Genomic DNA, 26813 nt, shown 5'->3' with positions numbered 1-26813 from the left:
TTTGTGCAGTTTCTTCTTCACTTTCGTTTTAATGTCACCCTCATAAATATCAAGCTCTCTCTCTCTCTCTCTCTCTCTCTCTCTCTTCTCTCTCTCTCTCTCTCTCATTAAAAAAGCAAAGGATCCGAGATCCTCATTGCGATAACGTCACATAAATCGGGGCCACCATAGATTTTATAAAATATGTATTAAGGATCCAACGACGGAAAAATGTTCCAGTGTTCGTTAGTATCGGAGTGTAGTATCTTGAGGAGGAGGAGGAGATGCGAGGTGCGCGAGGTCTTCAACGCCCCCCCCCCCCCCCCCCCACCCCCCCCCCCAAAGATATGAATTTTATAAAACGTTCTCTGTGCATCTGTAACTTTGCTAATTAAATAACTTTCACGAAACTAGGTCATTTCTCAAGAACAGGAATGTTTTTATTTTCGTGGCCTCTGACCTGTTCGTGTGGCGTCCGTGGCGAAGAGTCGTGTTATGGAGGTAGATTTTATAGATATTTTTTTTACTCTGGTAGCTGCCAATTCTTTTAGGGTTACGTGATTGTCAGAAGAATGTTGTAGTCTGCGTTACAGTTTGACGGATAGAGAGAGAGAGAGAGAGAGAGAGAGAGAGAGAGTTTGTTTAGCAAAATGGAAATAAGAGATGTGTATTTTGTCGTTCCTTTCATAATTATTACATAAGCAATGAATTTGAAATCCAATTCCACCTAATCTTGAAGAATGGAACTTATTTTCTCTGTTTCATATTGCCACCTGAGTATGTAGAAAGATCTGAGCATGTAAAAAAAGTGTGTATGGAAGGACAGACCTAAATCTTTGCTTATGCAGCGTTATATATTGAATATTTTAAAACTAGGACTAAATCAGCTTTGACATTAAATGAATGCGGAAGCTGACACTGCTGTCAGTGAGGGATGGCAGCTGAAAATGTTGATCAGGTTTAAAGCATTCCCATAGGACCGTGAGAAGATGGATAATTCTACCGCGCTAGGCAATGACTGACTGGGCAGGCCGTTAATGGACGACATCCTGTCAGCTGCCGACATTATCTCCCTAGATAGCGTTATAAAAATCACAGTGTAACGAAATTCTGCCAAAGAATGCGATTCGAGGTATACCAAGGAGTTCCTCTTTGATTACTTGACAGTACGTCAATAATAAACATGTCTTACGTTTTACTAATGGCAAGACCATTAAGTGTATTCCCATCTTCTGTAATCACAGTTCCTAATGTCGTGTTCACAACGTCATTTAGGATGTAGTTTTGTCGTGAACCATGATACTCATAGTCTTCTTTCTTCCAAGATGATGAGATAAAAATGCCTGCAATTTTACTTCTTATTCTTCCTCTTCTTCCTCTTCTTCTTTTTCTATATAGGTAGAACAGGAAAGATCAGTATCCTTGTGTAGCTAAAAAACCTCATGTTCTGGCGTTACTGCTATCGAGAAAATTGTTTGGTAAACAGTGTCGCATCTCAGGATTTAGGAACAGGTGCTAATTTTGAGAATCTAAAGAATCCCATTTTACAAGTTAATGGAAATGAGGAACTAGAAATAATCCCTCCAGTGTTACCAACAACTATGAGGGCGGTGTCTCCTTCACCTTAACGAAAACCCGTAGGTGGAATCGGGTGACATGTAGGAATTAGTATATAGCAACATGCACTCTGTAGCCTTTAATTTACCTCCGTTCCCGCTCCTCCTCTTCAATCCTGCTGTCAGTTCAATCAAACTGCTCCTTTTTTGCTGCCATAAAGCGCTCCAAGGCCGAAAGTGCCCCAATGCTTGGTTTGACAGCCTGAATTTCATCCATCAAATCAAAGTCTAAACGACAGAGGAGTCAGGGCTTTGTTGCCTCAGTCATGAGGGAGGCCTTGGAGTTGGAGAGCAGTAAATCTCAAACTTAGAGGCAATATCTAATGGAACTGAAATCTAGAATTGTACCATCGCATCACTGAGAGAAATTTGACGTTCCGAGACTATTCATAGAGTGATCACGAAGTCTAAATTGAAGGAATGATATTAATTCGGCCCAGCGGACACGATGTTATATCCCGCTCGCTGGAATCCGAGGCAAATCCTACTGGATGATAGTCTGAGTCGATGAAATGAAATCCTTGCTTGAAGGAAAATGAATGTTCTTGCCTTGGGACCTGATAACCTGATGAATTTTGGATTGGAAGGTTTGTTAAGTGGGAGAGAAACACGTCGCTGCCGAAAAAAAATTTTTATTAAGTAAATGCGGAATGACAACAAACCTCTCCTACCATTTATACCTCTGTGGTTTTGTATTTTTATGCATTGTATGATTCCGGGCTGATATCTTTATATTGGCCAAAAACCATCAATTTATAAGAGGCGCTTTCAGTTTCCTAACCAATGGTAACAAATGGAAGTGATAAAATAAGTGATGTAAGTATTGCGGAAGTACGAATGTCAAGCGCATATAATTTATCTTATTGTCAAATGTTACTCATTACAATTTTTAAGTATGTTGATATTTTTGTTTGTTTATTGGTTACTGAAGTGTAATTGCTTAGATTTTGGCAATTGTTAGAGTAAACTTTAATGAAAATATTCACCTCACGTAAGTAGTCCACTTAGCTTTTAGCTTTTGCAATTATATTTAGATAAGGAAGCTTTTATTTTCAAAAGAGAGTTTGTTTATTTCATAATGAAAAGAGTATTTATAGATCGCACTCCCTCAATGGGTTGCAAGCCCTTTACGTTGAAAGTGAGAGACTGGGTTTCTCAGGGAACACCGAAGCAGAAGAAAAACTTCCAAAGTTTTGCAATCGAAGTGGGAGCAGGATTTCCGCAGTGGAAATTCCTCCTAGGACAGATGAAACCCTAAAGGACTCCATAGCCACAGAGAATCCCACTTTCACGTCCAGGCGAATGAGACTGCTGAGTCTGCGCATGCGCCGTTTCACGAGTAGGAGCGATTGAGAGGATGAAGTCATGAAGTCTCACAATCCCTGATTTTTTTCCGTTTTTTTTAACAATCCGTGTAAAGATTATGGATTTATCGTAGCTGTTATCTCATGGTAACTAACCGGTTCGTGAATAAATTTACATAGGGTTTCGTGAGAGAATTAAATTGAGGGATAAATCGCAGTCGTAGATAGATATCAAATTAGATAGATAATTATTATGTGTCATTAGCTGAGGCAATGACAGGGTAATCGACTGGTTTTTTATTGCCATTATGTGATTAAACATATACCAGTATACATGTATATATATATATATACATACATATATATATATATCTATATATACCCCCCCCCCTCCTTTTGACAAAACTACACAAATTGACAACCCTTACCTGTGCCAGCAGGCGCCCTCTATCTGCAAGCATGTCACTAGGCTAATAATCTCGCATAAATACAAAAATATACTATTTATTTCCCAAAGCAGATGAACATAAAATAGAACAAAATGATTAATAAGTCATAGTGATAAAAACCCAAGTCTGCCCCACAAAGAAAACTATAAGTTATCATTCCACTCTCCTGGTTTAGTCTAAGTAATCACTCCTAGACTCAAAATGTCAATTGCTACATTGTAATAGTCAAGTTTTAGAGAATCCCGTTTCTTGTACCATGATAAGAGCCCATCTGTAATAAAGATATATTCATTACATTTCTTATAACACAATATTAAGTAAAGGGATACACTTCACACTTCTCTCTTTTCAAAGGCAACTGTTTCTAAGTCATTTAAAACATGTGCTATACCTTGAGATGGTTTTCTTCCCGACACTTGGCGTTCCCTCGACCGTCTTTCTTCCTATCACAAAGGAATGTGTCTTTCCCTCAAGTGCCTTGAACGATCGGACCTGTGATATACGTATAAACGAATGTACATACCAACCACGCCTCAAAACCGCCGGTGGCAACAGCACAGACAGCCACCAGCTTAAAACGCATACACATCAGATTCCTTCATTCAAGAAGGCTGCCTCTAAGGCGCTCTCTGTCTCCATGCAAGAGCAGCTGATACAGTATGTAATTCACTAACACATCAATTCATACCTGTAAGACGGCTCGGCCACCTATGTCCTTTGTGCACTCCTGTCGCACACCACATCAGCAACTAATGCACAATGTATCAATTTGCCACATGATTTAGGGCTACCTCCGTTGCTGGAGCCCTTGTGCCTCGCCAGATGCACAGAAGTTTAAGAACTCATAGTGCACAAATTGTGATCAGTATATCGACGAGCATGACCACTATTACTGGAATTGTGTAACGTTCATTGATGAAAAGCTCATCCTTGTCACTAAGATAAGCAGAACTTGACGAATAGTTGTAGACGCAGGTCGAGTGCGTAAACTACCTTGAAACAACTCAGCATGTGCCATTACTCAGCGCCTGCGACCCTCGTGAGTGTATCCAACACCCCCTCATCGCAAAACTGTAGATTCGACATTTTCTACTGAAGGAAACGTGCTCACCACCCCGTTGTCAAAGAAATATCCCGTGACTTCCATGCAAGTGCTACTCGCACCCGCCTCATAGGAGATTGTAGACTCCTGATTTATCCTAGAACGTATCCTGAGACGATATACCAACGACATCTCATCCGTTGAAAAGGCAGTCCATAGAATCGCCATTTGTGTGTAGACTCGACTCGACCTCTGGTACTGTAGAACGAAGTCGTTTCCATCGTCACGTCACTATCACGTGAAGTTGGGAATTCTCTAAAGTCATCATGTGTCCGTATTTAAAAAGTCTACATGATTATAAAATAACTAAAGTCTTGCTTTACCCCACAAATCCGCCATTAATTAATATACTCAATCTCCTAGTCAAATATTGAAATATCCTCACTAAAGAAAGTATAATCTTTACCCACTGAATCCTCATAAGTAATTCCATATCTGACAAACACACTATCAAAAGAGAACCCATAATGTCTAACAGTAAAAACCCCTTTTATTGTTTATATAACTAACCTCCATGAAATATAATGCCGAACACCCCTTCTATCTAACTCACATACCCCGACAAATTATATCTCCTATCTAAAATAGAAATGCTATTTAGAGCTTAACACCAATTACGACACCTCTCGTAGGAAAAGAAAAAAAAAGATAATAACAACATTGATAAGTGAACTTTCCCCCATTACACAGCGCACATAAGAGAAGAAAAAACATTTATAATTCAACATCTTACTCAAAATGCAATATGTACCGTTATGGAATTTGCTACCGCAACAATCCCATCGACCAGAAACGACCGGAAAACAACCCCCTTACAAAGTACATCACTGTGGAATGCCATAGTCAACAGAGAATAGTCCAAATCTCCGAGTAATCAACTCCAAAGGAAAAATCAGCAACTGGATTCATCACAGCATTATCAGAAAAATCCACCTGTGAACACCTCAGGGGCTTCGAACCGCACTATAGATTTGTCTAGTCAGACTTGCAATGCCAGAAACCATTATGCCCCAAATATCATACACACAGGAATTATCACATGTTTATCATCACGTTTCTCAGCTAAAACAAAAATTCGCCATATTTCCAAACAACTTCCCACGTAAAATATTAACCTCGGAATCTTACGCCAAAACGCCGCAGATTTGCGCGAAATATTAAAACAGTAGAAGGAAATGAAAGAGAGAAAAAAAACATTAAAGCATTCCACCACCAAATTGCAAAAACCAAGCAGCAAGAAAAAAAAGAAAAAATGCAATTGTGCGACAATATATTAATCACCACAACCAATTCTTTTCAATTTCGAGATATGTGTTAACCTCGACTGACCTGTTTTTTCCTCTAAGACTACATTGAGGACCTTCAAACTTCGGGCCTAATTTGTACTTCAGTTCATTTCTCACGTTAAGTTTTAAAAATACCTTGTCTCCGACATTGATCTTGGGATCGGATGTTTTACTAATACTTTTCTGTACCATCTCTCTGGTTGTGGATTCGAGATTACGGCTGAGACAAGCATGTCTCTCTCTGGCTGTGGATACCAACGCCTTGATCGTATCCTCCCCATGATGAGGTATAGTTAGCAAATCAAATGTGCCTCGTGCTGGACAACCAAACAAAGCTTCAAATGGAGACATTTTAATGGAATCACTAACCATAGTGTTAATACTATGTCTAACAACATCAACATATCTGTCCCAATTCTTATCATTACCACCTACAGTTTTCCTGAGAGCCTCGAGCACTTTCCTGTTTGCTCTTTCACACAACCCATTAGCCTCAGGTCTGTATGGAATAATTGTTACTCTCTGTATCCCCATGACTTCCGCTAAACATTCCAAAGTTTTGTTCACAAATTCTCTACCATTGTCGGTCAATAGAACTTCGGGTGAGCCGTATCTGCAAATGATACCATTGAAAAATGCTACGGCTACTTCTTCAGCCGTTTTATGCTTAAGTGGGAAAATTTCTACTATCCTTGTAAGTTCATCTATTATTACTAACAAGTTCTTGTTTGCATACCTAGACTCACAAAAATTTCCCAGGATATCCATATGTATTCTCTGAAAAGGTCTACTCAGTATAGGATACGATCCTAATTTGCATGAAGTTATTCTTGCAGGCTTAGCTTACATGCATTGCACACTGTACAGTTTCTCACAAAATTTTCCACATCTTTCCCCATGTTTTCCAAATGTATTTAGCACGAACCTCATCATACGTTTTTTTCTATTCCCAAGTGTGGACTACCGAACCTGCAATGAACTATATCCAGAACCACTGGAATTAGGACTTTCGGAATTACTATCTGTGTCGTATCTCCTCTACTTTCACTGGTTCTCAATTTATATTTAATTTTCCTAACCAATAGATTACCTTCTAACTCCAAACCTGAAAAAGGCAACTTATAACGTTACCTGACTAATTCCCCTCTAAGAAACGCTTTTGCGTCTGCTAGAATCTCGTCTTCATCTTGCCTTTGCTCTATGAGAGATATATCCCATTGTATAGCCTTGCTAGTGACTTGCGCAACTTGGAACTCTTCCATGTCATGAAAACTTCTACTAAGAGCATCTGCAACTACGTTAAATTTGCCCTCTATATATTTGAGCTTTGCATCAAAATCTCTGACAGTTAAAAACCATCCAGCTCTTTTAGGTGACAAATTGGGTTTATTAAAAAGATCTAATAATGGCTTGTGGTCTGTAAGAACTTCTTCTTTATTCCCCATCAGTAACATTTTAAAATGAACTCGTCACAAGCCATTATTAGATCTTTATTGCAAAGAAGCCTTTGCAATAGTGACGAGCTTGGTTCATTTTAAAATGTTACTGATGGGGAATAAAGATCTAATAATGGCTTGTGGTCTGTAAGAACTTCTTCTTTATTCCCTATCAGTAACATTTTAAAATGAACCAAGCTCGTCACTATTGCAAAGGCTTCTTACAGACCACAAGCCATTATTAGATCTTTATTCCCTATCAGTAACAGTTTAAAATGAACCAAGCTCGTCACTATTGCAAAGGCTTCACTATTGCGAAGCCTTTGCAATATTGACGAGCTTGGCTCATTTTAAAATGTTACTGATGGGGAATAAAGATCTAATAATGGCTTGTGGTCTGTAAGAACTTCTTCTTTATTCCCCATCAGTAACATTTTAGAATGAACCAAGCTCGTCACTATTGCAAAGGCTTCTTTATCTATGGTAGCCATTGATCTCTCGTTGCTGCCCTTCGTTCTAAACTTCCTGCTATAAAAGGCCATGGGATGGAATTTCCCATCAAACTTTTGCATAAGGCAAGGACTTATACCTTCCTGGCTTGCATTGGTCACTAATGTAAAAGATTTGCTAAAATCTGGAGACTTCAAAACAGGGGGATTCATTAGCGCGTCCTTGAGCTTTTGAAAACTCTCTGCCTGGGGTTCCTTCCATTGAAATTGAACATCTTCCCGCAATACATCTGTTAGGGGAGCTGCTATATTAGAGAACCCTTTCATCAACCTCCTGAAGAAACTAGCGATACCCAGGAATGACTTAATCTCTTTCTTTGATCTGGGGGTGCGAAAATTCGCTATTGCTTTGACTGTATCGTCATTTACTCTAACCCCTTCCTTAGATATGACATGGCCTAGATATATGATTTGCTTTTTCAAGAACGAACACTTAGCTAGCTTAATTTTCAGCCCCGCTAATTAAGCCTCCTAAGTACTTCTGTAAGCACTTCCAGGTGTTGCGCGATCGTGTCTGTTGCGACCAATATGTCATCCATATACACAAAAACATTTTTGCCCAATAACTCGTGCAAAACTGTGTTCACAAACCTGGTAAAAGTCATCGGACTGCCCGATAAACCGAAAGGCATTCGCATAAATTCATAGTGTCCCTTGGGCACTGAAAAAGCTGTATATTCTTTGATACTTTCACTAAGAGGGACCTGCAAATAACCCTGCGCCAAATCAATTGAGCTATAAATATTATGTCCCCCGATTTCTACAAAAAGATCTGGTATGCACGCGACTGGATAGTGGTCAGGGATAGTCTTTTTATTTAAAGGTCTAAAATCGACGCATACACAGACAGAACCGTCCTTCTTAGGCACCGCTAGCAAGGGAAAGTTGTAAGGAGACACGCTAGGTCTAATGATTCCTTATTCCTCCCATCTATTGACCTCTTTCTCTACCTGTTCTCTGATTTTGAAAGGTATGCGGTATGCAGGAATATAAATAGGTTTTGTGCCACTCTCCAAATTTACCTCATGCTCTAACACATTAGTCAACCCCAATTTATCACCTTGTAAGGCTTCCGTATCCCCAAATTCTGCCAAGAGCTCGCTTATCACTTCAACATGTTCACTATAATCCGCATTAGCTAAATGTTCTCTAAATATTCGTTTCCTTGATTGCATTTCTGCCTCTGAAAACTCGGATTTCCCCTCTACGATAGCCACTGAACCAGTATCACGATTCCAATCTTGGAAATCCAATATATATGTATTCCTCTGGTATCTCCTAACTGTATCATTACAGTTTAGTAATTCTAACCACATGGTCCCATCCATGGATACACTGTTCACCGACGCCATGCTAATTACCCCTCTAAGCCTCTCACTATTTTCAATAACACACACATCCGTAGGTTTTCTCACTTCCCTCAATTTGACTTTTACCATAGTCTTTGAACCGGGCAATAACACAATATCCTCCGATAAAACACCTCTATATTTGTGGTTAGTATCTCCCCTTTCCACCACCCCTTACACATTACCACCCTTAGTATCATCCCCAGCATTGTTAGTATCAGAAATAACATCAATATTAGTATCAACATCACCATCCATAATATCATCACCACAATTGCTATCACCGTGAACTCCAATAGAATCCTCGCAATCATTTCCCATATCACCAATGTGGGTTTTAATATTACCACTCCCCATAACTCCCATATCACCGCCATTATTATCACCAAGCACATCTCCCTTTCTAATAATCTCCATGTCCTCCGTTCTAATCACGTCCTCATAAGGAAGAAAAACACCAGGTATTCCGATTGTTATCCCATTAACAACCGCATGGATCGAAATCTTGTGTCTTCTACACGGAGGATGACCCAGCAAAAGTCTGTTGCCCAACGCAATGCCTTTCATTACCAAAAATGGTTCTGTTACCAGGGTATTTAATCTATGGGTTTGTACATCACACACCGCCTCCGTTGAGGGTTGCAAATGGTAATTGGTGAACATGGATTGATACAAATTATAGTCCATTAAATTTATAGACGCGCCTGAGTCTATAAATATCGGGATATCCACATCCCCTACTGTTCCATAAACTATAGGCCTGGGCTCTGGGGCGTCCCTCACGAGACCACAATGGCACGTACTAATCACCTGTACCCTTTTTGTTGATCGTCCTTCCAAAAATTTCGCCGATCCCTTTGCCCTCTGGTTTGACCTGCCTGGGAAGTCCTCTCATTATAACTTCCAGAATTTTGAGGTGTAGGCCTTGCATCTCTCCCTATCTGAGACAGACAAGATTACCAATAGTGATCGGTACTCTTACACATTCCACAGTATTTAGTTCTACACAATTTCTTTAGATGCCCTGGTTATTGCATGAAACAGCGCAAATGCTGTTGCCTTTGATTGATTGATCTTTTGTTATATTCAACTTTTGCACACAGACGGGGAGAAGAAAATTCTGTCTCTTTGCACCCTATTTCCCAGGCCTGTCCCATTAAATATTGTACTATCTACAGTGGGACATTTAGACATATGTTTCTCAATTTGGGCACAAAGTAATTCTTCGTCCAAAGTAGGTTCAATTATTTCATCAAAGCTATTCACTATTGCATCCGGTACATCGTGCAAGAGCATCGAAAAATGGATCAGTTTATGTACATTCTCAAGTGAGACACTACCTCCTGTAACCCATTTAGATGTTTTCAATTTTCCTACCCAATCTGCCACTGAGTCAAAAAGTTTTTAACTATGTTCTACGAGGCTATTTGTGCCCTTCCGTATTTTATAAAAACCCCTGAGGTCCCTCACCATATCTCCGTGTTCCTTTGAGCCATAAGCTGCTTTCAAAAATGCTTGCAAATCAGTCCAGGTACGACATTTTGCAAATTGGAAACTTCTGCAACAATGAGAGAGGTCACCTTTATTGAAATCTAGCAAAGCTTTCGCCTCTCTAAACGCCTCTATATCATCCGTTATGTTTTTTGCACTTAAATAATTATTCACACCTTCAATAAAGATTTGCACTGGCTGGGATAACACACCATCTACGATTCCCCTGAACGGGCTCACGCCCGCATTCACGTTCGTTACGTGATGCAGCAGCGTTGTGGTACTCTTAGCATCCGCCATTTTCCTCTCTGTACGGAAGCTTTTGTGTTCTATAACATTCCCCGACCTCAATAACATCAATGTATTTATATACACACAAAACCCAATCCAGAAAAACTAATAGAAATTTCCCCCAATAATGGATAACAAAAAAAAAACGCGCCCCGCGCCCAGTATATCATCCCACGAAAACAACAACAAAAATAGGGAGGGGATAGAAAAAACCTCGCTCATATCATTACAAAAAACCCCCAATGTCCATCAAATTTCAAGAGACATCAAAACAAAAATACCCTTTGAGTAAATTCATCACAAACAAAAAAAGGAATCAAAACAAAACAAAAATAATGAAGGAGAAAAGAAGAAAGAAACATAAAATTACACTCACATCTTCATATGACTGGAAACCAAATTCGTATACGCATTGCAAATATGCGTAGCCTATTCACCACACTCATGAAACACTTTAATATGTCAAAAATTAAACTTTTTTCTATCACGGTTTTAAAACACTGGTTTTCATGAATCACTAACCGGCTAACACTGAGATGCAGAGAGATACACAAGTAACCCGACACTTTGAACACCAAACCAAACCACTGAATCAGCAAAAAGAACACCGAGTTGCCTGTGACATGATTATAACCCCTTTTCCTACCCAAAAATATATGTCTACCTAGTCACCAGTCTCTTCGTTAGCGTACCTACAGCCTATAAAATGTATAAAAAGCTTCTTAAACCGCTGCCACCACTATAACCCCCCCCCCTTTTTGACAAAACTACACAAATTGACAACCCTTACCTGTGCCAGTAGGCGCCCTCTATCTGCAAGCATGTCACTAGGCTATTAATCTCACATAAATACAAAAATATACTATTTATTTCCCAAAGCAGATGAACAGAAAATAGAACAAAATGATCAATAAGTCAAGTAATAAAAACCCAAGTCTGCCCCACAAAGAAAACTATAAGTTATCATTCCACTCTCCTGGTTTAGTCTAAGTAATCACTCCTAGACTCAAAATATCAATTGCTACATTGTAATAGTCAAGTTTTAGAGAATCCCGTTTCTTGTACCATGATAAGAGCCCATCTGTAATAAAGATATATTCATTACATTTCTTATAACACAATATTAAGTAAAGGGATACACTTCACACTTCTCTCTTTTCAAAGGCAACTGTTTCTAAGTCATTTAAAATATGTGCTATACCTTAAGATGGGTTTTTCTCCCGACACTTGGCGTTCCCTCGACCGTCTTTCTTCCTATCACAAAGGAATGTGTCTTTCCCTCAAGTGCCTTGAACGATTGGACCTATGATATACATATAAACGAATGTACATACCCACCACGCCTCAAAACCGCCTGTGGCAACAGTACGGACAGCCACCAGCTTAAAACGCATACGCATCAGATTCCTTCATTCAAGAAGGCTGTCTCTAAGGCGCTCTCTGTCTCCAAGCAAGAGCAGCTAATACAGTATGTAATTCACTAACACATCAATTCATACCTGTAAGATATATATGTGTGTGTGTTTGTGTGTATGTCTGTATAGAGATAGCGAGAGAGAGATCTGAGGATTAATGAAAAACAAGTTTGTTTGTATAGTGTTTTTACGTTGCATGGAACCAGTGGTTATTCAGCAACGGGACCAACGGCTTTACGTGACTTCCGAACCACGTCGAGAGTGAACTTCCATCACCAGAAATGCACATCTCTCACTCCTCAATGGAATGGCCGAGAATCGAACTCGCGACCACCGAGGTGGGACGCCAACACCATACCAACCACGCCACTGTGGCGCTGTGTTCTGGATGAAGGCAGAATTTTGGCTTGAGATTCAAACTCGAAAAGTCCATTCGAGAAATTTTGTATCACCGTGAACTTTCATTTTTGTGAGGAATTATTTTTTATATATATATATCTGAATTATTTTAAAACTTCATCTCTGTCGATTGTCATGAGGACTCAAGAGATAATAGGGTAGAGTTTTATTTCCTCGATTGATTTTGAGTCTCAGGTCAAGAACGTTGTTTTGAAGCCTCCAGTGGGCCTTATTTTGTGACCTTTAGGTTTTAACCTCATAAACTTATTTTCATCTTCTGGAACCAAAAACGACGAACGCAACATACGTTTGACAATATAATTGCACTCTTTCATGTTGTCGTATCTCTTGATATCACGGAAAACATTTGTGTTTTCCATATTTTTTAAGCTGATTAATGTTTTACTTCTTGATAAACTTGAAAATATGTCATTTTAACATAAATTTCCGAACAGCACATAAATAACGTACCCATGTCACATCATGTCACGCCACTATTTTATTAGAGCATCACTCGATAAAAACCTGTCCCAGAACATTGGTCTAACACCAGCTAGTCCAGTGTGAAATGGTCTAAGAAGCCTATTGGTCTAAAGACAACTAGTCTAAAATTGATTGGTCTAATAGACCAATTGGTCTAAAGACAACCTCTCCAATGTTGAGTAGTATGATGGACCAATTTGGTCTAAAGATAATCAGTATAATGTAATTAGTAGTATAACGGACCAATTGGCTGAAAGATAATAAGTATAATGTAATTAATGTTATTATATAAAAGGAAAATTAATCAAAAGTAAATGCACTTTTTTAACTGTATGATGACATTTCACTACAGGAACTCTACTGGCCTCACCAGATCCACAAATACGTTTGCTTTCATTTTTGGAAAATGTTTGTTGTCTTCGCGATGAGCAACTGCAGTAGCTTTGCAGGCTCTGTTTTCACACCTACAACAAAAAGTTCCTTTGCCACTCGTCTTTTGCATTCGCTTTGTGCGGAGTGGATTCAAACAACCTTTGACTGCAAGTTTTTGTTTTCCTCCATGGCAAAGGGCTCGAAGATATTTAATATTTGCTCTAGTTGAAATTGGAAGAAAACTTCTTAAGCATGTCAATAACAAAATTGGACCTTTTCCGTGAGGACTGACTGTATCTACTTATCCATATGGACGAATTAGTAATTAGACTAATCAGTATTGGATCGTCCTACAGTAGATCCACATCACCCGTGCATCTAATGTCTACGCCAGGCCCTTACGACGCTCCTGATTGGCTGTTGATAAGCCAAAGACAGGGCTGGAAACTCTCAATCTCTCGAAAGAGTTCACATGGGTAGGATGTATGTTCCACCTCTCCTGATGGATACGTCTTTCAGGAGAGGTGGAACATGCATCCTGCCTGTGTGAACTCTCGAGACAGACTGAGAGTTTCCAGCCCTGTGACTGGCTTATCAACAGCCAATCAGGACCGTCGTAAGGGACGGGCCTAGACCTAGACAACAAATGCACGGATGATGTGAATCTACTATAGTAAACTTAATTATGCAACTGGACGAATTGGCTTTAGACCAATTCGCATAGGACCAATTGGTATTAGATCAGTGGTCATTCGCCCAATCATACCCAACCCATAAAAGATCAACGACAAACCGACCTTGATAAATCCTGATAAATAAATTCACTCTTTCCCCTTTTTTTTTTCTCCTAAGGTGAACGACGTAGCGAGTCTCCGGGACGAAAACAAGAGATTGATGATCATCGCTCAGCAATTAGAACCTTACATAAGATCCATCACGGCCTTAATGGAGAGAATATCACCGAAGCTTCAGGTGAGGAAACAATTAGGGGTTAATGCGTGGCATCAGGCGCCGCCCTTTGAAGAAGCCGGCCGGCCGCCTCGGGTAATGTATAAGCTCCTTTCTTCTCCTCTGGGCTGGGTTCCGTTCATCTCGCTACTCCGCTCGGCGGCGGCGGCCTTCTTTGAAGATCGAGTCAAAATATGGAAGTCGAAAACTTCTGCGCCTTTTATTAGAGTGATTAAAACCATCGCAGGAGTTATTTTCAGTTTCCTTATTTCCTTGTGTTGTTTCATGAATTGCTTTTGGCTGATATATTTGGTGTGATGTAAACTGATTATAATCGGTGTTCTCTGTCAGTTATTCAGTGTCTACCTAAAATCATCAGTTCACGTTGAATTCTTTCTGTTCCTCTGGTTCCGTCTGAAAGAGTGGCTTCTCTCTCTCTCTCTCTCTCTCTCTCTCTCTCTCTCTCTCTCTCTCTCTCTCTCTCTCTCTCTCTCTCTAATGTTGACTGGTTTCCTGTGCTTGTATTGATTGTTTTCTTGAGCATTCAGTTGCTTTTTGTCAATGAGTAAGATAAACGCTTAACAAATGAAATGCTGTGAATAAGTCGACGAGCTAATTATCATTTACGTAGATTTTGTCTTGAGTATGATATTTATATTAGTAAGAAGAGGAATGAATACACCTTTCTAGAAAGTTCAGTGAATTGGAGTGATTCGAGATTAAGTATCTTATACATGTTACAATCATATCACAAGGTAGATTTATATTTTAGGTAGAATGATCACCTTGTCAAAGTTGCCGTTGTTCATAAAATTCTGGGAAGATTGACTGTCTGACCCAATAGAGAAGATAATCTAATGCGTTTCCATGAAATAAAATATAGGTCAGCTTTGAGAATACGACTGAGTGGAATATGTCAATTGACCATTATATACTAAAGAAACCTCTGGTCCACAACATGACACTGAACCAGTGATCGTATCTCCGCGGCCTTCCTCAGATGGGCTTCACTTTAGGCGTCATTCGATGACTGGTCATTTAGTGTGATTTTTGTCTAAAACCGCCTGAGTGAACCTGATGATGTCAATATTTCAGAACTGTTGGTGATGGGAATTTCCACTAAGCCTCTGAGGAGGAATATTATGACGTAGTACGTAAGGGGTTTCTGCCATCAAAGAGAACAGGCTTTGTATTGCTTGTAGGTTATTTCAATCGTGTAATGATTTTAGTTGTTACAAGCGGGTTAATTTAAGTAGTGAAGCTGCTCGTCATTAAGTGTTGAAACGAGTTCTTACTTATATTTAATGGACTCCTGAGCTTCGGATGGATTACGGCAGTGATAAAAAGCCAGTGATGAAATGTAGTCAGTGTCACTCATCCAGAAGATAGATGGTCGCAGGATCACTGTGCTTAATGTTGTTAGCAATACAGCGAATGTCTATGGAGATTACGGAATCGCTAATCCCAGCAACCGTTCACTTCTTTCAAATAGGTGCCCCAGGCCCAGGCCATGACGTCGTCTCAAGTTTCGGTGGTGGATTCCAGCGAAAACATTATGCAACAAATTCTAGACCAAATCAGCAGCACGTGCAAGACTGACCAACAACAGAGGTGAGCACAGGTGTTCTAGACTTTGTATGTGAACATTTGCGTTTAGATCTTGTCTATAATAACTGAGGATTTTGGGGCGTATTATAGGAAGGGCTCCTTGATTATTTTGTATTCAAATACTGGTGAAAATACTTTGCTATACACGTAGTTTGTATGCTTGCGTGTGTTTTGTATATTAGCGTGTGTTTCTGTGTCTATTGTCTCTGCGGACGTACGTGTGTCTGATTGTGTGTGTGTGTGCCCCAGTGTTTGTATGTGGAGAGGAGTGTGTTGTGTCGGAATAGGAATGGCTCTTTCAACTGTCTTTATTTGAACTTGTACATTTCCGAGCTGCTTTCATCCTCAGTGTGCCAAGGGCCCGATGAAATCCCAAGACTAAAATGATTCTGTTAATGTATGGAGGCAGGTGAGTCATTGTCGGTAGTAAATTAGGAGACACAACTAGTACATGGAGTAGGGGGTGTTCATAGTGCTTGCCAAAAGGAGTACTATATCAAAACATAAAAAAGACGTCACGAAAAAAAAGAGAGGTCTTGCTGGAAGACAGAAAGGACGACGAGGACAGTCTTTGGAACGAAAGGACTCGAGTGATGTTACTGTCGCTTGTTTGTAGCTAAGGAATGATTAGTCATATTTCATCGTTTATTTTATAGAGAGATCAACGTTAAATTGATTTAGCTCTTGAATTCAGATTTTCCCAGTTATTGATCAGTCTCTTTAGCTATTTTATTTTTTTATATTCAACATATTACGCGAAAGTTAATTTACCAATGGTAGCCGCTCCCTATTTCGTTTGGACTGGCTGTAGATTTTGAAATCTTCTTGAGAAAACATATATATATATATATATATATATATATATATATATATATATGTATGTATGTATGTATATATATATACATTATATATACATATATATTCACATATATATATACATATATATATACATATATATATATATATATATATATATATATATATATATATATATATATATATATATATATATATATTATATATATATATATATATATATACACGCACACCGAGTAGACGAGCTAAATTGTGAGATTGAATGAACCTATATTTTGCTTGGCTTCATTATTATTATATTATTATTATTATTATTATTATTATTATTATTATTATTATTATCCATCAGGTCTTCGTAGAATTTTTTGCGGGCATTTATCCTATGGTCCTCCTGATTAATTTCCCCAAATTGTCATGCCGTAAACCGATTTCCAAGGTCGAAACAGTAATCGCTTGTATTCTCATTGGCCTACGTTTTCTCCTCCGTGAATTCCGGAATGGCCAAAGCCGAAGTGAACGATGTTTGTGCTGTTCGTTCGTTTGCGTCTGCGCTGAGCGGGAAAGCTTTTGAAGAGATCCGGTGAAACGATTCTTTGGGAAGAAGGACGGAAAATTCCAGTGACGAAGAAGCCCCAATTCCACAGGTTTTGTCTGGAAATTTCAGATTGAGTCTTTGCCATGGTGGAGTCCACATCCACAAACGCTAGTCAGATATTATTATTATTATTATTATTATTATTATTATTATTATTATTATTATTATTATTATTATTATTATTATTATTATTATTATTATTATTATTGAAGAAACAACTCCACAGTTGTGTATGGATGTAGATATTTGAAATATAAATCAGTACGGAGAGCTTTTGGGAATCTGTTCGATTCCCATTTTAATGATTTGTATCCAAACATAACTGTGGATTTGTTTCTCCATTTCAAGACTCATGACACCAAGATTATTATTATTATTATTATTATTATTATTATTATTATTATTATTATTATTTATTTAGTTATTATTATTATTATTATTATTATTCAGAGTAGATAATGACTCAGAAAGGAACCTTTCCGACAGCATTATTAATCATGAGACTTAAACTAAAATAGAAACTGAACTCGTCATCCGTTCCGTTATTTTAAATCTGATCTGCTTTATCTTACGCATTTTTGTAAATGAGTTCTCTACATTCGCTTTTTATACTTTTTTTTTACAATCATTTTACACACGATAGTTATGTTTAAATAAGACCATATTTTCTATTTTATTTTGTTTTTAAGCGAAAGCAGTGTTTCATTTTTCCCTTGCACTGAAATTTCCCATTTTTGCTAATCCTTTTTTTTTCATGCAAAGCTTAATAAACAACAATGAATTCATTATTGCTCGTGTGACCCAAAATTAATTTTGGTCAAGAGCTTAGTAATGTCATTTCCATTGGGTAAATTATTAACTTAATTTTTTTGTACTCTTTCATTAAGCAAGCCTCCATAGTTTATTGATTAATTTAACAGACTTACAACTTTCTATATAAAGAGATAGTGTCTGTTTTATATATTACTGAACTTTTCTCGTTCTCAAGTGTTAATGTCAAATCCTTCACTGCGATTTTTCTTTTGAGATTTTTTCCCTTCAATATTAATTAGTACGAAATTAACGCTCAGTTTCCTTCCTTGGAGCCAAGTGAATGAGAATAATCTGCCTTCCCTAAATTGCTTCTACATATTCCAGATTGGAATACTACTCTCATTTGATTACACAAATGCGATTCGTGGGTTCTGGCAAAATACTCCTCTTGATCAGTAGCTCTTGTGTGTGTGTGTTTGTGTGTGTGCATATATATTATATACTATATTAAAATTAATAAAATATTATTATAATATCTATAATATATATATATATATATATATATTATATATTATATATATATATATATATTATATACATATATATATATAAATAAATATAATATATAATATATATATTTATATAGAATATATATAAATCATTATATATATTATATAAATAAATAATATATATAAATATATATATATATATATAGTATATTATATATATATATATATATATAATATATAGTAAGCATTTATGTATATGTATATGTAAATAAATTCTTCTGTTAAAACAGGATACGTCTCATGTATAAAAGGCCCATTAGAACACTGTTTTAAAGCTAAGGACTATATTTCGGTGGACTTATTTCTACCCTTATCAAGCAGTGAATGACAGAAGGAGTTTCATTGGCGAAATATATAGTGGAAGCTATGCCCTCAGGTGATGCCTGGGGTCGCCTCTAAGCCGCCGTAGGTTCTGTTAATTGTCTTAATCCGCTTCATCGTTGTCTTAAGGAAGATGTTGTCTATCTGGTCAGAGTCCTTGGCTCCATTGGGAAGGTTGATCCTATTATCTGTCATTCACTGCTTGATAATGGTGGAAGTAAGTCCACCAAAATATATACCTTAGCTTTAAGGCAGAGTGTTTTAATTGGCCTTTCATACTTGATATATCTATCTAACATATATTTATATATTAATATATATTATATATATATATATAATATTATATATATAATTATATATATATCTATATGATATATAAATATATATATAATAATATTATATACCTACATATATATGTATATTATATATATATCATATATATATATATATATATAATATATAGATATATGTATATATAATATAGATATACATATATATATATATATATGTGTGTGTGTGTGTATGTATAATGTATATAATATATATATATATATATATATATATAATATATATATATATATATATATATATATATTGACGAACTATCGCTAAAACATGCGATATTCCAGCGTTACGACTATATATATATATATATATATATATATATATATATATATATATATATATATATATATATATATATATGTATATGTAGAATCTACTGGTCATTTTTACTAGATACATATGAAATTATAATAGCCACAACACCCTCGTCATGATTATGGTATCGCGGGTTCATTTCCCGGGTTCATTACGATTTCTTCAAATTTCTTGGAAGTTGGAGCTCAAGGCTTTGTAGTGACAAGAGTATCCAAAAAAGAGCAAAGAATTTCAGAAGTTAAGAGGGCATTGTGGATATTACAGTTTCATATGTATATATATATATATATATATTATATATATATATATATATATATATATATATAATATATGTAAGTGTGTCCATGTCCCATATGTAACAATAACAACGTGATGTGAAATATTATATAATAACTATATAGCCATGAGTAAAGCGTTAACAGGGGAGTGCAAGTTCTTGTTCCTTTACTCTATGACTTTGTGGTCTGTTGGTAATCCGTCTCACAACACCAGTAGGAGACCTAAGGTCAATTGATGCCTATTTCCCAAGAAATCCACATCGTGGATATTCACTATCATGTACCTGATAGTGAATATGTTGTGGTTGGCCACAGCATGCATGAAGAAAGGCTTGGTTCTATTTATGCCATCTCAAAACACTTGCGAAGAATCATACTACTAACACTTCTGGAGCCTCCCGCTGTCACCAAGAGCAGGTATATACGTATATTTATATACGTATATGTATATAAATTAAACGTATAGATAAATGATTATATATGTTATATTGTGAATATTAATATATATATATATATATATAAAGATATATATATATATATATTATAACAATTATATATAATAATGTGTGTGTGTGTGTGAGAGAGAGAGACGAGAGAGAGAGAGGAGAGAAGAGAGCGAGCTCATTAAAACTGCCACCCTAGTTATGAAATATGCATTCAGAGCCGAGTTTTAAAAGCACAGTTAGCTCAGATATTTTTATCTGATTTTTCAAAAGATAACAAAGTGTAATTGACCATTAGGGAGAGATAGGTGGTATGGATATATATATATTATATATATATATATATATATATATATATATATATATATATATATATATATATATATATATATATATATATATATATGTGTGTGTGTGTGTGTGTGTGTATACATATATATATATATATATATATATATATATATATATATATATATATATATATATATATATATATATATATATATAATTAGTATAAATTAATAGATTTGCTTATTCTAGTTGGAAAGAATCGAATTCAGTTGCGTGAACGTAGATGTGTCTATTCTGCGAATCATTTTTCTAAAATCTCTTATTATTATTTTTATATCATTTTGTTATAATTATTATTATTTTTTGGCTATCAGAGTCCTCCAGTTCGACTGGGTGGTATTCATAGTGTGGGGTTCCGGGTTGCATCTTGCCTCCTTGGTAGTCCATCACTTTTCTTACTATGTGCGCTGCGCTGTTTCTAGAAACACACTCTTCTGCAATGTCCTGGAGCTACTTCATCCTCTTGTTCTTCCAGATTCCTTTTCAGGGATCTTGGGATCGGGCATAGTGTTCCTATGATTATGGGTACAATTTCCACTGGCATATCCCAAATCCTTCTTGTTTCTATTTTCAGGTCTTGACATTTATCCATTTTTTCCTTTTCTTTTTCATCAACTCTGTTGCTCCATGGTATTGCGACATCAATGAGTGATAGTTCCTTCTTGATTTTGTCAATCAACATCACGTCTGGTCTATTGGCATATATCACCCTATCTGTTCTGATGCCATAGTCCCAGAGAATCTTGGCCTGATCGTTTTCTATCACTCCTTCAGGTTGGTGTTCGTACCACTTATTACTACAAGGTAGCTGGTGTTTCTTGCACAGGCTCCAGTGGAGGGCTTTTGCCACTGAATCATGCCTCTTTTTGTAATGGTTCTGTACAAGTGCCAGACATTCGCTTGCTATGTGGTTTATGGTCTCATTTTTCGTATTGCACTTCCTGCATATGGGTGAGGAGTTATTTCCATCTATCGTCCTTTGAACATATCTGGTTCTTAGGGCCTGATCTTGTGCCGCTGTCATCATTCCATCAGTTTCCTTCTTGAGCTCTCGCCTCTGTAGCCATTGCCATGTTTCATCGCTGGCTAGTTCTTTAGTCTTTCTCATGTATTGTCCATGCATTGGTTTGTTGTGCCAGTCCTCTTTTCTGTTTGTCATTCTCCTGTCTCTGTATATTTCTGGGTCTTCGTTTACTTTAATCAGTCCTTCTTCCCATGGACTCTTGACCCACTCGTCCTCACTGGTTTTCAGATATTGCCCCAGTGCTCTGTTCTCGATGTTGACACAGTTCTCTTTACTTAGTAGTCCTCTCCCTCCTTCCTTTCGTGTTACGCATAGTCTGTCCGTATTTGTTCTTGGGTGTAGTGCTTAGTGTATTGTCATATGTTTCCTAGTTTTCTGGTCTAAGCTGCGGAGTTCTGCCTTCGTCCATTCCACTACTGCGCTCTATCTGATTATTGGCACTGCCCGTGTGTTCATGGCTTTTATCATATATCCAGTGTTGAGTTTTGACTTGACTATCGCCTCAAGTCTGCATATATTCTCTCCTGATCGTATCCTTCATCTCTTGGTGTTTTATATCCCCTCCTTCCATTATTCCCAGGTATTTGTATCCTGTCTCATCTATGTGTTTGATGTTTCTCCCATCTGGTAACTTTACCCCTTCAGTCCTTGTTACTTTGCCCTTTTGTTTGTTGACTAAGGCACATTTTTCTATTCCAAACTCCATCCTGATATCCCCAGATACAATCCTTACAGTCTGTATTAGGGTATATATTTCCTTGATGCTCTTACCATACAGCTTGATGTCGTCCATGAACATCAGATGGTTAATTCTATTGCCTCTTTTCTTGAGTTAGTACCCAGCATCCATCTTTTGCACTACTTTTTGTCATGGGAATCATGGCTACTACGAAGAGTAGTGGGGACAGTGAGTCGCCCTGGAAGATCCCTCTCCTGATATTAACCTCTGCTAGTCTTATTCCAGAGCTTGTAAGTATTGTATTCCAGTTGCGCTTTGTATTTTTGAGGAAGCTGATGGTGTTTTCCTCTGCCCCATATATTTTCAGGCATTCTATTAGCAATGTGTGTGGTATCATGTCTAAGGCTTCCTTATAGTCAATCCGTGCCATGCTTAGGTTGGTGTTCCTTCTCCTACTATTCTTCATTTTGTCTATCAGGAGTTGGTCTTTTGTGCCCCTACACTTCCTTCTGCAGCCCTTCTGTTGGTGGGGGATGGTGATTGTATCCTCTAGGTAGTTGTATAGCCTTTCACTGATGATACCTGTTTGTAACTTCCACATTATTGGTAGGCAGGTGATAGGTCTGTAGTTACTGGCTATATTTCCCTTGCTCTTGTCTTTCTGTACCAAGGATGTTCTTCCTGTGGTCATCCATTTGGGCACATGGTGGTTTGTGATACAATACTGGAGTTGTTCTGTTATTCGTGGGTATAGGGCCTTGAAGATTTTGAGCTGGTATCCATGAACTTCATCGGGACGTGGGGCTTTCCAGTTGGCCATTTTCTTTAGTTGGTGTCTGATTGTGTCTGTCGTGATCTCAGTGAATCTTTGTTTTATTCTCCCTGTTTCTTCTGCCCTGACTTTCTGGAGCCATGGTATCCCATATTCCTGTTCATGTACTGTTGGATCTTATGTGGATTGGCCTTAAGCCTCTGTTTTACATCTTCTATTGTGTTGTTTAGTCCCCTCTCCTGTACTTTGTATTTCTCGTTCAGTTCCTCCCTTGTTTTCTTGCTTCTTAGCCTTTATTCTGCCATCTCTTTTATTTACTCAAGTCAGATCTCATCATAATGATTTGCTTTTCCAGGAACCTTTTCCATGGTGGTTGCTATTTTGGTTTCTGTTGGGTTGGTTGTGCTGGTGGTGTTGGTGTTATATCCCCATGAGTTCTGCTACTATAGTAGATTCCAATCAACCGTGCATTTGATGTCTCGGCCAATCACAGGACTGAAAACTCTGTCTCTCTCGAGAGTTTACATGGGCAGGATCTATGTTCCTCTTCTCCTGAGGGATACTTTTGAAAGACGTATTCTTCGAGAGAGGTGGAACATACATCCTTCCTATGTGAACTCTTTCGAGAGAGACTGAGAGTTTCCAGCCCTGTGATTGGCTTATCAGCAGCCAATCAGGAGCGTCGTAAGGGACTGGCCTAGACATCACATTCACGGTTAATGTGAATCTACTATAGTCTTGCTCCTGCATATGCTAGGTTATTTGTTTCCGTAATACTGGTGGTGTGTATTATATCATTATTTCATTGACCTCACTTGTTTTCTCCCTTAATTTCTTGGTGTTGTAGGCTTTCATGGAGGGGATCTGTGTTCCCTCTGTAACGGCTTCATCCATTGTGTGATCTTTTCTACCCATTCCGTCCTCTCTGTTACTTCGTCGGTGTTTCTTCGTGTGTCATTGTTTGATAACTCATCATCTCTTTTGTCTTTTGTGGTATCGTCTCTCAGTTCGTTTTCTTGTAATTCGTTGCTATGTGTCATTTCTCTTTCCAGTTCCTCTCTTTCTGTTGGGGAGAGCCAGTTCTTTTCCTTAATGTTCCTTACTTGGTCTGCCAGCCTCTGCTCTGTTTGGGGGGTGTTATTCTTCTCATTCCAGATGTTGACCAACCTTCTTCTATATCCTCTCTACGTCGGGTTGCTTTTGATGTAGCATCTCCATATTTCCTTATTTTCTTCTGTCCATTTGTTCTTTTGGTTGTTGCTTACTGTCGTTGTGTGGCCAGTTGCTAGATGACGACCTCCAAGTACCTGACCGTCTTCCCCTTCAATTGGGCTTTATACCTGGCTGCCAGACGAAGCTCCTCTGTTGCCAGAGGTTCCATTTACGTCGTTGTCGTTTAATCCTTCATTTCTTTCCATCATTGCTGAGTTTTGCTATTTAACCCATAGCTGGGCCCTACACCATCGGAATAGATACTCATTTACAGCTGAGTAGACTGAGGAAATTATGGTAAAGATCTTTTCCCAAGGAATCAACGGCAAGGAGAGCGATCACCCATCCAACGACTGACCAGCCCCAATGTTATTTAACCAGCCCATTATTATTGTTATTGAAGTAACTTTATAATTATTCCTATATGGGTAATTGTTCTCTTCAGTTTTGATGCTTCCGAAGATAATGACAGAAAATAAAATCATTTTCCAACACGTTATTGTCTTTGTCGATATTTGCCACAAAATCAGACTAACAGAGAAATTAAATTTGCACTCAACTGAATAAATGTGAAATCTCCCCAATATTTATTCAAGTTTCACAGAGCAGTCATCTGCCTTTCTATGTCACTCACAGAGCACTAGCAACTCCTTAACTTTCTTCAAAGGCTATGAGGCAGAAATTCGCTTTCCCAGAAGCATTCTCTTTCACAATCATTCCATTCCATTCCTTTCCTGGACCACCACCTTTGCTGCTCTCAGTCTTGCCCAAATATTCCTTGAACTAAGAGAACTTTGACATTTTCTTGAATTCTTCGCTTTGAAGCTACTGCAGACCACACAAAGTGCAAAAACATCCAGTTTGTCCCTCCTTCAACGAATCAACTTGCGCGCGTTTCCTGGCTGCTGCACTAAATCTACCAACGTTCAAAATCGGGAAACTGCAGTTCATTTGTTTGGTAACCTTGAACACCGTGAAGAATTGCTATGTATTTATTTATTGAATATTCCGGTATCCCACAAGACTAATAAGCGTGACTGATATGAGTCTCATGAGAGGAGGGGCTCATCTACCAGTTAGGCGCATTTCCTGTGACTGAGTGACCTAAAGCCTTGACCAGGATGACCTAGAAATGACAGTAAAGGAGGCATTGAAACATGCAAAGGACAGATCTAGAAAACCTGAGAGTATATGCAAGATCGACATGAATGGCACACTCCGTTTATTGGAAGTCAGCGCTCTGCTGGTGAGTAGTACGCTTTGCAAGCGCATGATGAGGCTAATATTGTAAGTTTTACATCGCATGCAGTCCATCCAAGATTATGCATTAAAAACGTGAACGTTGTCTTTCCTCATCTCGGGCGTGACGCCCTGCTAGGCTGCGTTTACACCGAGCGAGTCGAGTCTAATCAAGTCAAGACGATTCATGATTCTTCTTAAATCGCCACATTCATTCAAATGAGAGAGTTTCCACCAAGCGAGTCGAGTCATGCCGAGTCGAGGCGAGTCAAGGCGATTCAGAGTCAGTGACTCGGACCGGGAACCATTTTTTCATCAGTCGCGGCGAGTCCGCGGAGAGGTGAGCGCTATGAATCCTTAGGAAAATGGTCATTCTTCCTCAACTGAAGGTGCACGTCGGTAGTTGGTGTTTTGCTTTCTTTTGTAGGGTGCAGTTAACTCCACTAATTAAATTGTTCAGTTGTCATTCTGAAGGAGTCATCAAACTTCTATAGATTGTTTATCAAGTCTGGAAATGTTCGAAGCTTCCAGACTCTGGCCTTTTAGCATTTATAATCTCATAAATCCATAAAACGATACTTCAGCAAGAGCGTTTGCGTCCATCTAGTCCCTGTTGAGCTTGATTCTGACTTTCTGACTCAGTCAGTGGGGACGGCGCTGATTCAAAATGACTCGAGTCATATGACTCGTCTTGACTTGACTCGACTCGACTTGTTTGGTTTAAACGCAAAATATTATATATATATATATATATATATATATATATATATATATATATATATATATATATATATATATATGACTGGTAAAAATGTTCTGTAACAACAGAATTCCATCTAATAAAAGGAGCCCATAAAAACACCAAAATATAGAGAAAAAGTACTATATTTCAGAGACTGCTGTCTCCCTCTTCAGGTAGATGAATGAGAAAAGTTTACAGAAAAGGTGGTATTTATACCAAGAGGTCCATCCACAAACAAGCCATTTTAAGTCACCCCCGCTGATAATCTTCCTTTAATCTTCTTAAGGGTTGGTTGAATGAAGACGTTGTCGATCGTGTCCGA

The 26813-nt window shown here is 38.0% G+C and overlaps 1 protein-coding gene across 4 annotated transcripts in view; it reads left to right on the top strand.

Moving 5' to 3' along the window:
* LOC135219238 (RING finger protein 207-like) overlaps window positions 1–26813 on the top strand; it is a 206740-nt gene that overhangs the window by 163712 nt on the left and 16215 nt on the right. For all 4 annotated transcript variants that reach the window (XM_064255834.1, XM_064255833.1, XM_064255832.1 and 1 more), the window contains 2 exons: window positions 14334–14453; window positions 15922–16040. In XM_064255834.1, coding sequence (XP_064111904.1) covers window positions 14334–14453; window positions 15922–16040 — 239 coding nt within the window. The remainder of the gene's footprint in view (window positions 1–14333; window positions 14454–15921; window positions 16041–26813) is intronic.

The sequence above is a fragment of the Macrobrachium nipponense genome, chromosome 1, assembly GCF_015104395.2.
Source record: "Macrobrachium nipponense isolate FS-2020 chromosome 1, ASM1510439v2, whole genome shotgun sequence".
Lineage (NCBI taxonomy): Eukaryota > Metazoa > Arthropoda > Malacostraca > Decapoda > Palaemonidae > Macrobrachium > Macrobrachium nipponense.
This window is presented reverse-complemented; position numbering and strand designations above follow the sequence as displayed.